The sequence below is a fragment of the Carcharhinus amblyrhynchos genome, chromosome 16, assembly GCF_965287045.1.
Source record: "Carcharhinus amblyrhynchos chromosome 16, sCarAmb.v2.hapA, whole genome shotgun sequence".
Lineage (NCBI taxonomy): Eukaryota > Metazoa > Chordata > Chondrichthyes > Carcharhiniformes > Carcharhinidae > Carcharhinus > Carcharhinus amblyrhynchos.
In genome coordinates, this window is record NC_137339.1 from 58,262,593 (window position 1) to 58,279,408 (window position 16,816).

The 16,816-nt window shown below is 44.4% G+C and overlaps 1 protein-coding gene across 1 annotated transcript in view; it reads right to left on the bottom strand.

The window, feature by feature from the left end:
• Window positions 1-15,820, bottom strand: part of LOC145354035 (transcriptional repressor CTCF-like) — a 57,233-nt gene extending 41,413 nt beyond the window's left edge. Inside the window, exons 1-3 of the mRNA XM_080205139.1 lie at window positions 15,608-15,820; window positions 13,962-14,369; window positions 6,448-6,727 (exon numbers count right to left, since the gene is read on the bottom strand). Of these exons, the coding sequence (XP_080061265.1) occupies window positions 6,448-6,727; window positions 13,962-14,249 (568 nt within the window). The 5' untranslated portion in view covers window positions 14,250-14,369; window positions 15,608-15,820. The remainder of the gene's footprint in view (window positions 1-6,447; window positions 6,728-13,961; window positions 14,370-15,607) is intronic.
• Between the last annotated feature and the right edge of the window lie 996 nt (window positions 15,821-16,816).

A 16,816-nucleotide genomic window follows, 5' to 3' on the forward strand; every position in this document is an offset into this window, starting at 1 on the left:
GATCTCATTGCTGGTAATGATCTTTATACTTCCAGATTGCTGCCTAGATAGCTGGATTTGGGGACAGAATGAGAACATGTGAAGGGAAGTTAAGGGCAGCACTGTGGTCCAGTGGTTAGCACTGCTACCTCCAGCACCAGGGACCCAGGTTCAATTCCTGGCTTGGGTCAGTATGTGTGGAGTTTGCACATTCTCCCCATGTTTGCATGTTTCCCCGGGGGGGGGGGGGGGTTCATGTTTTCTCCCACAGTTGGTTAGGTGCATTGGCCATGCGCCTAATGAACTGTGGAGATTGGTTGAGTGTATCTCCCTCAGTGTATCAGAAAAAGGCGCTGGAGTGTGGCTAGGGGATTTTCACAGTAACTACATTGCAGTGCGAATGTAAGCCTACTTGTGACTAATAAATAAACTTTACTTTATCCAATCTGGTTTCAACCCTTCCAGCAGGTAGGTGTCCGAGGTGGAGCTGGTCCGCCTATGTTTAATCAAATAACTTATTTTACATTTGTTCAGAGAAGAAAGGTGTCGCCGGCTAGGCCAGCATTTTAATTATACATTCCTAATTGCCCCTTGAGAAGGTGCTGGTGAGCCATCAGCTTTAACTGCTGCAGTCCACTTTGACGTAGGTACACCCACAGTGCTGCTTCGGAAGGAGTTCTGGCAATGTGACCCAGAGACAGTGAAGGATCAGCGATGTATTTTCATGTTAGCATGGACTTGGAGGTTAACTTGCAGTTGGTGGTGTTTCCATTCAACTGCTGCCCTTGTCGTTCTAGATGGTAAAGGTCACTGGTTTGGAAGGTGCCGTCGAAGGAGCCCTGGTAATTTGCTGCAATGCATCTTGTAGATGTACACTGTATCAAGCGGTGGTGGCGGGGTTGAGGTACTGGATATCAATCAAGCTGGCTGCTTTGCTCTAGATGGTGTTGAGCTATTGTAACTTGTATCTTGCGGATGGCACTCTTTGTCAAATGGTACAGCTACTTCATTTGCTGGATCATTTCCGACAAAATCAGCATCCATTAGCTTTGACAAAGGGTCATCTGGTCTTGAAACATCAGCTCTTTTCTCTCCTTATAGATGCTGTCAGACCTGATGAGATTTTTCAGAATTTTTTCTGTTGGTCTCCAATTGACAAAATGACACCAACATTCACTTGTTAAACCTACATCCATGATCTATTATTCTAAAGCCCTGAATCAGTCACTTTCCACCTACTCTTTCCCATTCCTTCAGAGTTGTAAACACCTTGATCAAATCACCTTTGTTCTAATGAAAACAATTCAAATATTTAGTGCCTTTCTTTACATTTGTATTTTCTCATACCAAGCAGCAATTTGTGAAATGGCATTGCACTACCACTGACTTCAACACTGTTCCTATACTGTGTAGCCCAAATATGCACACTGCTTAAACCATGGATTTGCTAAAGCTTTAGGTACATTCAATTTCAGTTGCTGTCCCATTTCCGACAAAAATCCAGCATCCCGTTAGCTTTAGCCATTTGAGGTTGTGAGATTCTGTGAACCTGATCCTGTAAATCCCTCCAGTGTCCACATCACACATTCAAAATATAATTCTTACTTTGACCAAAATGATGTCCATTGCCTAGCTCTGGGTTAAGCTTATTTAGGACTTCTTTGTTGTGCTTGTGGACGGAGAAGAATAACTACAACAATAATTTAACAACAATAATGGCAATAGTGACTTTAAAATGGCTTTTCTGGCTAAGAGTTAAGCATGCTGGAAGTTTTGGGCAACTTATAATTAAAACCAGATTCAAGTCATAAAGTTTCTCTGGTCTGGCAGTTGTGATCCGTAGCTTCCCAGATAACGGAAGTTTCTTACATTTGACCCAGACATTGAGCTTCGATTTACTGTTATGTGTGGAATGTGTCAAATGAACTAAGCGTAATGGCATTAGAACATAAGAACATAAGAAATAGGAGCAGGAGTAGGCCATCTAGCCCTTCGAGCCTACCCCGCCATTCAATAAGATCATGGCTGATCTGTCGTAGCTCAGTTCCACATTCCCGCCCTCTCCCCATAACCCTTAATCCCCTCTCTTATCAAAAGCCCATCAACCCGCGTCTTAAAAATATTTAGCGAGGCAGCATCCACCACCTCAACGGGCAGAGAATTCCAGAGATTCACCACCCTTTGAGTGAAGAAGTTCCTCCTCAACTCTGTTCTAAACCGCACCCCCCTTTATCTTGAGGCTGTGCCCCCTAGTCCTACTGTCCTTTCTGAGCAGGAAGAGTCTCTCCACCTCTATCCTATCCGTTCCATTCATCATCCTATACGTCTCAATGAGATCTCCCCTCATTCTTCTAAACTCTAACGAGTACGAGCCTAGTTTATTCAGCCTCTCCTCATAGCTCAACCCCCTCAACTCCGACATCAGCCTAGTAAACCTCCTCTGCACTCCCTCCAAGGCCAAAATATCCTTGCGTAAGTACGGCGCCCAAAACCGCACACAGCCGGTTAGTTTAACGTCTGTGGTAGGTAAAATGTTAGAATCCGTCATTAAGGAGGAAATTGCGAGGCATCTTGAAGGGAATTGCTTGATAGGGCGGACGCAACACGGTTTCATTAAAGGGAAGTCGTGTCTGACAAATTTACTGGAGTTCTATGAGGATGTGTCTAGGGCAGTGGATAGAGGAGAGCCGGTGGATGTGGTCTTTCTGGATTTTCAGAAGGCGTTTGACAAGGTACCTCACAAGAGGTTATTGCAGAAGGTCAGGGGACATGGAGTTGGGGGTAGGGTGTTAGCGTGGATAGAGGATTGGTTGTCAAATAGGAGGCAGAGAGTGGGGGTCAATGGGTGCTATTCGGATTGGCGGTTGGTGACTAGTGGGGTGCCCCAGGGGTCGGTGCTGGGGCCTCAGCTATTTACCATTTATATAGATGATCTGGAGGAGGGAACCGAGTGCAGGGTGTCGAAATTTGCTGATGACACCAAGATTGGGGGAAAGGCAAATTGTGCGGAGGGTGTGGAGAGTCTGCAGAAGGATCTAGATAGGCTGGGCGAATGGGCCAGGAAATGGCAAATGGAATTTAATGTTGGCAAGTGTGAGGTGGTCCACTTTGGTAGGAAGAATGGTAGGAAGGACTATTACTTACGTGGCGAAAAACTGCAGCAGGCGACGGTGCAGAGGGACCTCGGGGTCCTTGTGCATGAGTCGCAAAAACCCAGCTTGCAGGTGCAGCAGGTGGTCAGGAAGGTGAATGGGATGCTGGCCTTCATAGCGAGGGGGATTGAATATAAAAGTAGGGAGGTCTTGCTGCAGCTGTATAGGGCATTGGTGAGGCCGAAGCTGGAGTACTGTGTGCAGTTTTGGGCGCCGCACCTGCGCAAGGATATTTTGGCCCTGGAGGGAGTGCAGAGGAGGTTTACTAGGCTGATACCGGAGTTGAGGGGATTGAGCTATGAGGAGAGGCTGAATAAACTAGGCTTGTACTCGTTAGAGTTTAGAAGAATGAGGGGAGATCTCATTGAGACGTATAAGATGATGAATGGGATGGATAGGATAGAGGTGGAGAGACTCTTCCCGCTCAAAAAAGACAGTAGGACTAGGGGGCACAGCCTCAAGATAAAGGGGAGGCGGTTTAGAACGGAGTTGAGGAGGAACTTCTTCACTCAAAGGGTGGTGAATCTCTGGAATTCTCTGCCCGTTGAAGTGGTGGAGGCTGCCTCGCTAAATATTTTTAAGAAGCGGGTTGATGGGTTCTTGATAAGAGAGGGGATTAAGGGTTATGGGGAGAGGGCGGGAAAGTGGAACTGAGCCACAACAGATCAGCCATGATCTTATTGAATGGCGGGGCAGGCTCGAAGGGCTAGATGGCCTACTCCTGCTCCTATTTCTTATGTTCTTATGTTCTTATGTTCACCAATGCCCCATACAGCCGCAACAAGACCTCCCTACTTTTATATTCAATCCCCCTCGCTATGAAGGCCAGCATCCCATTCGCCTTCCTGACCACCTGCTGCACCTGCAAGCTGGGTTTTTGCGACTCATGCACAAGGACCCCGAGGTCCCTCTGCACTGTCACCTGCTGCAGTTTTTCTCCACGTAAGTAATAATCCTTCCTACCATTATTCCTACCAAAGTGGACCACCTCACACTTGCCAACATTAAATTCCATTTGCCAGTTCCTGGCCCATTCGCCCAGTCTATCTAGATCCTTCTGCAGACTCTCCACACCCTCCGCACAATTTGCCGTTCCACCAATCTTGGTGTCATCAGCAAATTTCGACACCATACACTCGGTTCCCTCCTCCAGATCATCTATATAAATGGTAAACAGCTGAGGCCCCAGCACCGATCCCTGGGGCACTCCACGAGTCACCAACCGCCAATCCGAATAGCACCCATTGACCCCCACTCTCTGCCTCCTATTTGACAACCAGTCCTCTATCCACGCTAACACCCTACCCCCAAGTCCATGTCCACTTGCAAGTAATTTCATTGGATGTTCGAGCCATGTGATAGGTTTCCGGTTACACAGTTGGCTGGATGACAGAGAATCTTCTGGAGGCAAATGGAGGATTTGTAGATAAATGGCATTGCAGCCTTTGTTTGCCAGTGATAACTCGAGAATAACCATCATAAGAAATGTACCCTGAAGGATGCTTCAAAGAAAAAAATAGGTCAACATTCAGGATATTTCTTGGCTAGGGTTTTCCAAAACTTGATAGTATCTATTTTCAGTTAAGTAATTAAAGTTGACAGTCAGCTAATGTGCAGTTAAGAGTTAAAAGTTCAATAAAAGAGTAGATGAGTTGGAAGTGTTTATCTTTGAGTTGGTACCAGAAGTATTAAGTGAAGAAATTGTTAAATTACAGCCCTTGTTTGTCTCATTAAACTGGAATGCTTGCAAGGTGGTTAAATCAAAAGCCGGATAACATGCTATACTCGTAAACTTAGTGGAACCTTCCTTAGGTAATTAGCCTTACATATCACTTGCTGGAGCGTACAAGATGTAGCTAAACAAGAGATTCACCAGAATCACATCAGGTTCCATTTAAGTGCAGCAGTGAGGCTGCTTTTCAGGATACAATTCTCCTTAGATGGACAATTTGTAGCAGCAGACTAGATCCACACCTTGAGCTTGTGACGTTATAAACATTTTAGTCTATCAAGGAATTTAACCCTGTGCCTTTCAAGATCACAAAACTATTCTTGATAGTATAACAGAAAGAGAGAGACAGGGCAGTACATTCATCTTTATTGTACTTGCATAATCCATGAGTGCTATCAGCACATAGCACTGCAGTTTAGGTCAGCCAATGTGTCCTTGGCCTGCTGCAACGTTCTTACCTGATGAAGGAGCAGCCCTCCAAAAGCTAGTGGCTTTTGCTACAAATAAACCTGTTGGATTTTAACCTGGTGTTGTGAGACTTCTTACTGCTGCAATGTTCCAATAAAGCTCAACCCATTTGGAGGAATATCTAATTTTCCAGCTGGACACGTTACATTCTTCCAATCTCAACATCAAATTCAACAACTTCAGATGATTAGCTCTACCTCACCTTGGCCCCTTTGTTTTCATTCTATTTAATTTTTAACTGTTCCCCTTTTTTTGTCATGCTTAAATTTTCTTTTCCCCACTTTTTCACCCTATTTTATCCCTTTTCTTTTCTCATCCTTTGCTTCCCATTTCTCCCTTTTTCTCAATTTTACTTCTCTCCCACCACATCTCCCCCATCACAGCTTACCCGCTGATTTCAGCTTCTCTACTGTTTGGCCATTCACACCTTCACCCCCGGACTGCCATTAGCACCTCTTAGCCTTTCCCCTTGTTTTTGTGGCTATGACTCATCTTTCATTCCCTCTCCCTACAATATAAATATCTCCCACTTTCTATGCCTTTTAGCTTTGACAATGGCTCACCTGGACGCGAAACACCAGCTCTTTTCGCTCCACTGCCAAACCTGCAGAGATTTTCTGGGATTTTCTCTTTTGTTTAAAATAAGTGATTATCAATCACATCTGTAGAAAGTCCTAACTGTAGAGGTTAAATTCAAGAATTAAAACTCATCCCTGTTCATAACTTGGGGTAAGATTTCAATATACATCCTTAAGACATATCCTTTGTTTTGTTTGTAACTTAAGCCAATCATTCTTTGGTGCTTTGTAAAATGGTCAGTGAGGTGATGGAGTTGATCATATAATGGGTCATCAGCTAAGTTATTATTTCATGTTTGGCCCTTCCAACCTGCATTTTACCTAGATAGTTTTGTCCCAATTGCTGTTGCCAGTGGTGTAGGGTCAGGATAAAGGGAGGCTGGCTCTAACATGGGAATGTGCAGGAGCTGCGGTCATTAGTGTCTGACAGGGGAAAGTAGACGATTCTGATTCAATTACAGAAATTGCCTCTGAAAGAAGTTCTCTCAAGCTTCAAATATAAAAATATATATACGCTCAAACAATAACAAGCACTGACCTTTCTTTTTAATTTTGGTAAGTCTGGTTGTTATGGCGGGATCAATATTTTTTTCACCAGTCACATCTGCTCTTTGCCCTTCCAGCTGCCTCTCTCTACAGTCACAAGTAGTCAAATCTGTATTGTTGCCAATTTGTATGTTACACTGCAGACTACTTTTCTCCTTTTTGACAAGAGTATCATGGTCTTGATCTACAATTGTGCCTAAGTATTCTGTCCCAGCAGTAGCTGCATCCAGTTCCACTCTCTCAATGCTCTGCATCTCTCCATTTGGCCCTACCTAATAACAAAAATGTTATAACATAAAGGTTAAAACAGGAATACAAATACAAATTCAACTGTAACTTTAGCATATGTCATCAGCAAACAGTACAGATGTCTAAGGAAGATAGACTTCTTCCTTGTCCTTGCTGGTATTGCACCTAACTAATCAGACAACCTGACGTGAGTATTTACAGAATAGAATCATAGCATCCCTACAGCGCAGGAGGACATTCGGCCCATTGAGGCTGCACCGACAACAATCCCGCCTGGACCCTATCTCCGTAACCCCACGTATTTACCCTGTTAATCCCCTGACGCTGAGGGACAATTTAGTATGGCCAATCCACCTAACCCACATATCTTTGGAGTATGGGAGGAAACCGGAGCACCTGGAGGAAATCCACAGACACAGAACAAATGTGCAAACTCCACAAAGTCATCTGAGACCAAAATTGAACGTGGGTCCTTGGCACTGAGGCAGCAGTGCTAACTATTTGCCACCAGTGCTCAAACTGTCCAAACCATTACACTCCGTAATATATCTTGTGTATGTCAAACACAAACCAGTGCATGTTCCAAAATGGAAATCTCTTTTACGCTGTTACTCAATATTTATCTTTTGCTATTCATGGTACATTTGTGATTCATGGGGAAATATGTTTATGAATTAATAATGCTTTGAATCAAATATCCCCTCAAGTCTGATTATTTACTTAACACAATTTTTTTTTAACCTTCAAATACAGCTGCATATGTTGCTTGTAATATAAATTATTGGCTAGAAAGTAATTAAAATGATTGTATTTCCCTTTCTTATTTATTTTTTAAAAATTTCTACTCAGTGCGTTCAGCAATACTGAAATTATTTCCTATTCCTTGCCTGAACCCACTATAGTGCTTCATGTGTTTGCACTTTTATTAAAAGGTTAAGTTGTTACATTTAAATGTGACAGTGTGTAGTGTGCACTTTGGTCCTCCAACTCTGGCTTTCAGTAAAGTTTGTCCATCACAGGTGGCTCTCATAGTTTGCTTGCCTGCCTCACCCTCTCCTTCAACACTTTCCTTTTCACCTTGAAATGCTTACTCAAAAGCCATCTTCTTCGCTGGGCTTCTAATCTTTCCCTCCATGGCTTAGTATTCATTGTGTAGCAACTTTTATGAATTGCTTTGTGTCTTTTTAATGCTAAAGGCATTGTACATGTACAACTTTGTGTTAATGTACAAGGCTTGAGGTATTCTCCAATTTTCCCTGGAGGAGAGAAAGTGACCCTGCAACATCTTAGCACTCATTATCACAGGACACGGTAGACATCTTAAATTTGGAGAAGGCCACGTGTTGGCAAACCTGTTGGCAAAAAGGCATGATCAAAATATTGGAGCCATACACTCCAGGACACAAATATCTATGATGATGTTAGCTGAAAAAAAAGTTGGGCTATCACAACCACTGACAAAGTAACTTCAAAATAATCTGAAGCATTGTTTTTGAATGCCTCACTGATAAGGAGGGAGCCTCATACGCACAAAATGTTCGTTTTATAAAAGCACATGAATTTTAATGTAGGTGGGGATTCTCCAGTCATGCTGCTGTGAATGGAGATTTGGCTGAGCGCCAAATTCTTCATTCTTGCCGGCAGGGCGTATGACATCGGAGAATTCTGGCTGTAATGCTTTCAGTGGTATCACTAAAATTTAAATACAGCGAAACTATTATTTTTTTTAATCCTGCGTTTTCTAGAACTGTGATAGACTAGCGGTTAGGCAATGCTGAACTGATCCTTCACATTGGGATTGGAGTATCTGTCAATATGCAACTTGTTGCTTCATTCATTCATTATCATTACTGATTCAGACACTGCAGCAAACACAAGGATTAAAGATATTTTTGCTGCTGCCACAAAGAGCAGCCAACAGTTTAAAGTTTGCTGCAGCACCCACTTTCCTGTCACTTATGTTATTTAAGTGCTGAATTTGGTGCAGTGATCACACTTGCCCAAGCCAATTTTCCTGTCTGCAAAATGCACACTTAACACTAAGGTGATCAGAGGACAGGAAAATTGGATTCAAGTTTCATTTCCAATGGAAACATTTTGTCTTGACCGGACCAGTTTTTGTTTAGAGTAACAGGGAGAGCCAGAGGTTCTGAAATTTAAAAAAACCCAGTAGGATGACCTTAATTCCACAATGGACACAGAGCATTAAATCTTTAGGGTGCATTTTTAAGACAACTTTAATGTTAGTGAGTAAACTGTTCCCATTCACGATGCTAATGTAGAGCACATCTGCAATTGTGAGATTTTGGCTTGTTTCACTGGATATTTTTAAAAATTCATTCCTGGGATGTGGGCATCGCTGGATAGGCCACATTTAATGCTCATCCCTATTAACCATAGAGAAAATGGTGGTGAACTGTCTTCTTCAACCGTTGCAATCCATGTGACATGCATACACACACAATGCTGTTCTGAAGGGAGTTCCAGGATTTCGACCCAGTGGCAGTGAAGGAACGGTGATATATTTCCAAGTCAGGATGGTGAGTGACTTGGAGGGAACCTTCAGATGGTGGTGTTCCCAAGTATCTGCTGACCTTATCCTTCTAAATGGCAGCAGTTGTGGGTTTGGAAGATGCTGCCTAAGGAACTTTTGAGTTCCTGCAGTGCATCTTGTAAATGGTACACACAGCTGCCAATGTAATTTGGTGGTGGAGAGAGTTAATTTTTTGTGTAAGGAGCACAACCAAGCAGGCTACTTTGTCCTGGATGGTCATTGGTGCTGTACTCATCCAGACAAGTGGAATGTATCCCATCACACTCCTGACCTGTGCCTTTTGAATCGTGGACAGACTTTGGGGAGTCAGGTGAGTTATTCAGCACAGTATTCCTAGCCTCTGATCTGCTCTGGTAACCACAGCATTTATATGATAAGTCCAGTTCAATCTCTGCTCAATGGGACCCCCACGATGTTGATAGTGGAGGATTCAGTGATGGTAATATCATTCAGTGTCAAGGAGCAGCGGCTGCATCCTCTCTTGTTGAAGATGATCAGAAGATGGTGTATATGGATTTTAGCAAAACATTTGATAAGGTTCCCCATGGTAGGCTACTGCAGAAAATATGGATGCATGGGATCGAGGGTGATTTAGCAGTTTGGATCAGGAATTGGCTAGCTGATAGAAGACAGAGGGTGGTGGTTGATGAGAAATATTCAACCTGGAGTTCAGTTACAAGTGGTGTACCACAGGGATCTGTTTTGGGGCCACTGCTGTTTGTCATTTTTATAAATGACCTAGATGAGGGTGTAGAAGGATGGGTTAGTAAATTTGCGGACGACACCGAAGTCGGAGGCGTTGTAGACCGTGAGGGTGGATGTTAATTTGCAGAGGGACATAGATAAGCTGCAGAGCTGGGCCGAGAGGTGGCAGATGGAGTTTAATGCAGAAAAGTGTGAGGTGATTCACTTTGGAAACAGTAACAGGAGTACAGAATATAGGGCTAATGGAAGGGCACTTGGTAGTGTTGACGAGCAGAGAGATCTCGGTGTACATGTGCGTAGATCCCTGAAAGTTGGCACCCAGATTGTTAAGAAGGCATACAGTGTGTTAGCTTTTATTGGTGGAGGGATAGAATTTCGGAGCCGTGAGATCATGTTGCAACAGTACAAAACTCTGGTGTGACCGCACTTGGAGTATTGCGGACAGTTCTGGTCACCGCATTATAAGAAAGATGTGGAAGCATTGGAAAGGGTGCAGAGGGGGTTTACCAGGATGTTGCCTGGTATGGTGGGATGGTCTTATAAGGAAAGGCTGAGGGACTTGAGGTTATTTTTGCCATGGAGAGGGGAAGGTTAAGAGATGATCTAATTGAGGCATACAAGATGATCAGAGGATTAGATAGGGTTGGCAGTGAGAGCCTTTTTCCTCGGATGGTGATGGTTAACACGAGGGGACATAGCTTTAAATTGAGGGGTGATCATTATAGGACGGATGTCAGAGGTAGGTTCTTTACTCAGAGGGTAGTAAGGGCATGGAATGCCCTGCCTGCAGTTGTGGACTTGCCAACTTTAAGGGTATTCAAATGGTCAGTGGATAAGTATATGGATAACATTGAAATAGTTTAGGTAGAGGGTCATTAGATTTGTGCCATTGGTTGGCGCAACATTGAGGGCCGAAGGGCCTGTGCTGTGCTGTAGCGATGGAAAGATGGTAGGACAGGAGGGTCTCAATGACATTATTGTTACTAGAGAGGCGGTGCTCGACAGACTGGAGGGACTGATTGTGGACAAGTCCCCAGGACCGGATGGAATGCATCCAAGGGTTCTGAAAGGAATGGCGGAGGCGATAGTGGATGCCTTGGTGGTTATTTTCCAAACGTCGCTGGATTCTGGGGAAGTGCCGGAAGATTGGAAAATGGCTAATGTTACGCCGTTGTTTAAGAAGGGTGGCAGGCAAAAGGTAGGGAATTATAGGCCGGTTAGTTTAACGTCTGTTGTAGGTAAAATGTTAGAATCCGTCATCAAGGAGGAAATAGCGAGGCATCTTGACGGGAATTGCTTGATAGAGCAGGCGCAGCATGGTTTCATTAAGGGGAAGTCGTGTCTGACAAATTTATTGGAGTTCTATGAGGATGTGTCTAGGGCGGTGGATAGAGGAGAGCCGGTAGATGTGGTGTTTCTTGATTTTCAGAAGGCGTTTGACAACGTACCTCACAAGAGGTTATTGCAGAAGGTAAGGGAGCATGGAGTTGGGGGTAGGGTGTTAGCGTGGATAGAGGATTGGTTGTCAAATAGGAGGCAGAGAGTGGGGGTCAATGGGTGCTATTCGGATTGGCGGTTGGTGACTAGTGGAGTGCCCCAGGGGTCGGTGCTGGGGCCGCAGCTATTTACCATTTATATAGATGATCTGGAGGAGGGAACTGAGCGTATGGTGTCGAAATTTGCTGATGACACCAAGATTGGTGGAACGGCAAATTGCGCGGAGGGTGTGGAGAGTATGCAGAAGGATCTAGATAGGCTGGGCGAATGGGCCAGGAACTGGCAAATGGAATTTAATGTTGGCAAGTGCGAGGTAGTCCACTTTGGTAGGAATAATGGTAGGAAGGACTATTACTTATGTGGCGAAAAACTGCAGCAGGCGACGGTGCAGAGGGACCTCGGGGTCCTTGTGCATGAGTCGCAAAACCCCAGCTGCAGGTGCAGCAGGTGGTCAGGAAGGCTAATGGGATGCTGGCCTTCATAGCGAGGGGGATTGAATATAAAAGTAGGGAGGTCTTGCTGCAGCTGTATAGGGCACTGATGAGGATGCAGCTGGAGTATTGTGTGCAGTTTTGGTCACCGCACTTACGCAAGGATATTTTGGCCTTGGAGGGAGTGCAGAGGAGGTTTACTAGGCTGATACCGGAGTTGAGAGGGTTGAGCTATGAGGAGAGGCTGAATAAACTAGGCTTGTACTCGTTAGAGTTTAGAAGAATGAGGGGAGATCTCACTGAGACGTATAAGATGATGAATGGGATGGATAGGATAGATGTGGAGAGACTCTTCCCGCTCAGAAAGGACAGTAGGACTAGGGGGCACTGCCTCAAGATAAAGGGGGGGCGGTTTAGAACGGAGTTGAGGAGGAACTTCTTCACTCAAAGGGTGGTGAATCTCTGGAATTCTCTGCCCGTTGAAGTGGTGGAGGCTGCCTCACTAAATATTTTTAAGACGCGGGTTGATGGGTTTTTGATAAGCGAGGGGATTAAGGGTTATGGGGAGAGGGCGGGAATGTGGAACTGAGCCATGACAGATCAGCCATGATCTTATTGAATGGCGGGGCAGGCTCGAAGGGCTAGATGGCCTACTCCTGCTCCTATTTCTTATGTTCTATTGCCTGGCACTTGCGTGGTGCAAATGTTATTTGCCACTTGTCAGCCCAAGCCTAGATATTGTTCAGGTCTTGCTGCATTTGACACTGTTAAACTTCAGCAAACATCCCCACTTCTGACCTTATGACGGAAAAAAGGTGACTGATGAAGCAGCTGAAGATGGTTGGGCTGAGGATAGTCTCCTGAGGAACTCTTATGGTGATGTCCTGGATCTGAAATCACTGACCACCAATCACCACACCCATCTTCTTTTCTGCCAGGTATGGCTCCAACAAGTGGACAGTTTTCTCCCTGATTCCCATTGACTCCAGTTTTGCTGGAGCTCCTTGATACCATTTTTGGTTAAATGTAACAGACACACATGGAAATCATTGCAACATATAAAGATCTCTAGGTAAGCTAGTGAGAATGTTACAATTCCCCAATTAGCATGGAACGGTGGTACAAAGGTTAACACTGCTGCCTCACAGCACCAGGGACCTGGGTTCAATTCCGGCCTCGGGTCACCATCTGTGCGGAGTCTGCACATTCTCCCCATGTTTGCATGTGTTTCCTCTGGATACTCTGGTTTCCTCTAACACTCCAAAAAAATGTGCGGATTAGGATGATTGGCTAAATTGACCCTTAGTGTCAGGGGATTAGCAGGGCAAATGCATGGGGTTATGGGAATAGAGCCTGGGTGGGATTGCAGTCGGTACAGGCACAATGGATTGAATATTCTATATTATTGTGGTTCTATGATCCTATGAATTAGAGCATTTGTTTCTTCAATACAGGATTGGTTTTACATCCCACCTGCTGACTTCAATGAAATGTAAAACTGGGCAGGGTGTTCAACTAATGTTTCAATTCACGCTATCAGTTTTCTGAGAGACCAGACAGGCTAAAAGTACATATTCATTCTCTGTAAAGTCACACCCAGTGTACCTAACTCTTTGGAGTGAAGGGAAACCAAAGCAATCTTCAAATGTATATAGGGACATTGGTGGAGATAACCAATCCAAAGCTAAACAGTTTAGTCATAAAACACCATCAAGATTTCTGCTAACTGTCCATTTAAGACTACCCAACTGATTAATGCAGTGGGTTGCGAATTATTTCGAGCAAGGGTAGAATGCCCATTTCCAGTAATTAGAAAGCAAGGCTGCTGTTTAATTAACCAATCAGGTCCTGGAATACCACAGAGCTGCTTAGTTCACCTATCAATCTGGCGCACTGGCTGATTCGTTTCTGAACATCCCATTGTCAATATATCATTCTAGAGCCAAGTCAATCTCATATAAATATCCTCCACCCAAGAAGAGTCTTTGAAATAGTGTTTAAAATTAGGGTTTTAAGACTAATAATTGAGGTTTAAAGGCCCCTTTTGCAGCAGGTTTCTAACTTCCATACCTTAAAAACTTGCACTCCTTCTGGGAGCGGAAGGGTATGCACGATCTCACCCTCACTGCCCAATGCCTGCCTGAGCCCACGTGGAATCATTGCAATCCCCTGTTGATGCATTGTCATCAAATTGACCTCAGTCAGGCTGGGCTGGATGTGCTCATCCATATTCACTACCTGTAACGTGATAATGTGCATTTTGTCAGAAAGTCCTTGTTCCACCGAATATTGCATGATGTCCTCTTCTGACTTTGTTAAAAATAAAGTTGTTTCATGGGATAAAATTTGACTTTCCATCACGGTTTCCAAACTCCCAACTTCACCATTTTTCTCATGTTTATTTTACGTTCAGCCAACTTCATCAACCTTCACTCTAGTGAATGTTCCCAATTCCAAAGCCTCTACTGTCATGGTTGTCTGTTTAAAAAGAAAAGTGAATTACTCAAAGCATTTGCTTTAAGCCATTGAACATTCACAATAACATTCCAGAAGTACTTTACTGATTGTAAAGCCAATGTCCTGACGTTCTGAAATGTGTTATATAAATGCAATGTATTTTACAGTTCATTTTTTTCACAAATTGGAATTTTCAAACCCGATTTACACTCCCACAACAAATGACATTACAAATGATTAATTCAAAACAGCATTGAATGCTTTGCTTTTGTTAACAGGATTTTCCTGTCTTTTGAGAAATCTCTTCACCAAGACAGTGGGTAATGTGTGGAATTCACTACCACAGAAATTAGTTGAGGGCAAAACATTGAGATTTCAGGAAAAAATTAGATACATCTCTTGGGGCTAAAGGGATCAAGGGATATGAGGTTGAGAAGGCAGGATACTGAATTCAATGATCAGCTGTGATCAAAATGAATGGCAGAGTAGGCTAGAAGGGCTGAATGGCCTACTTCTGCTTCTAGTTTCTGTGTCTTACAAAGATACCCAGAGCCCAGAACATCCGAGATTTTCCTGGATAACATTTTGCAGTTTTAACTGAGATATTTTCCAGTACTTTTGAAAAGTTGAGGATGAGCAAGGGGGCAAATTCAGGGCTTTGCTCTGGTGGAGTATTTTCCAGAAATTAAATTCTCTGCATGGCAGCAGCATTTAGAGTCCTTCTGTGATTTTATCTGCCAGGCCTCATTAAAATGTCACTGACAAATTTCTTGTCCAGTGTTAGTATACTAACTTGTATCAATTTAACATCTTTGCTTGTTTTAGATAACCACTTCCGAAATAAAATGCCAGGCAGCAAGATAAAGTAATTTTAACTGTCCAGAGCAACCTCTGCTGGGCAGATGGAGTTTAAAACAGAGCCTAAAGACTTCACAGGGATTGATGAATCTGCAACTCTGCGTAACAAGGACTGCTTCAAATACCAGTTCAGCTTCAGAGAGCTGAACATTAAAAGAGAGATTCGATAGAGGTATACAAACTCATAAAGGATCTGGACTGAGAATTGTATTACTGTCACAAGTTGGCTCACATTAACACTGCAATGAAGTTGCTGTGAAAATCCCCTAGATACCACTCTGGCACCTGTTTGGGTACACTAAGGGAGAATTTAGCATGGCCAATGCACCTAACCAACATGTCTTTCTGGGAGGGAACTGGAGCACCCAGCAGAAACTCACACAGACAGGATAACAAACTACCTCCCACACTCCAATCAGTGCTTCTGATCTTTCCACACAGCTGATCACCCCTGGGTAAATGCTGCAGGAGAAGCTTCCTCCCTCTCAAAGGACCTGGGGAAGGAGTGAGGAAGCCTGAGGACAGCCTGGAAGGGAAGGAGTGAGGGAAGCTTCTCGCTGCTGCTCCACCTTCAAGACGAAGCGCCGCCGCCTCCATGCGACCCGACCCAGCTCCTGCCTGCGCATGCGCCCTTACCACACCCGCTAGCGGCAAACGCGCCAAAGCCCCGACGCGAAATGGCGGCGGCAGTGCGCAGGCGTGGCTCAGTGGCGGCAATGCGCGGGCGCAGTCCGGTGATGGCGGCGGCAATGCGCAGGAGCGGCTCGGTGGTGGCGGCGGCAGTGCGCAGGCGTGGTTCGGTGGTGGTGGCAGTGCGCAGGCGTGGTTCGGTGATCAGTCGGCGCCAAGTTGCTCGGGTTGAGAGGGAGTGGTCTCGGCAGAGCCGGCCTCAATCCCTCTGTCAGCGGCGCCAAACTGTAATCGTATCCCAGCTCATTCTTTAAAATGTACAGGCAAAAAGAAATCCAATAAAATTTGGAAATTAAGTAAAATTTGTCAAAATTTCCCTTTGCGCACTTCCTTAAGGCTAAGGAAATTTAGCATGTTGGCTACCAATCTCACCAACTTTTACAGATGCACCATAGAAAGCATTCTTTCTCAATGCTTTCTCAACTAGCTTCCACATGGAGGGGCCAGGACAGGTTGTTGGTGATCTGGACACCTAAAAACGTGGAGGGCTCTTCCATTTCGTCCCCATTGATGTAGTCAGGGGCATGCCCTCCACTACACTTTCCAAAGTCGCTTACTAGCTCCTTTGTTTTGTTGACATTGAGGGAGAAGTTATTGTTGTCGCACCAGTTCGCCAAATTCTTTTTCTGTTTCCTGTACTCTGTCTCGTCATTGTTGGAGGTGTCATCAGCAAACTTCAAAATCAAGTTAGAGGGGAATTTGGCCATACAGTCAGATATGTAGGGGTCTGAGGACACAGCCTTGTGGGACACTGATGTTGAGGATAATCATGGAGGAGGTGTTGTTGCCTATCTTTACTGACTGCGGTCTATAGGTTAGAAAGTCTGGGATCCAGTTGCAAAGGGAGGAACTGGGCCCCAGACCACGGAGTTTGAAGACAAGTCTCTTAGGAATAATGGTGTTAAAGGCTGAGCTGTAGT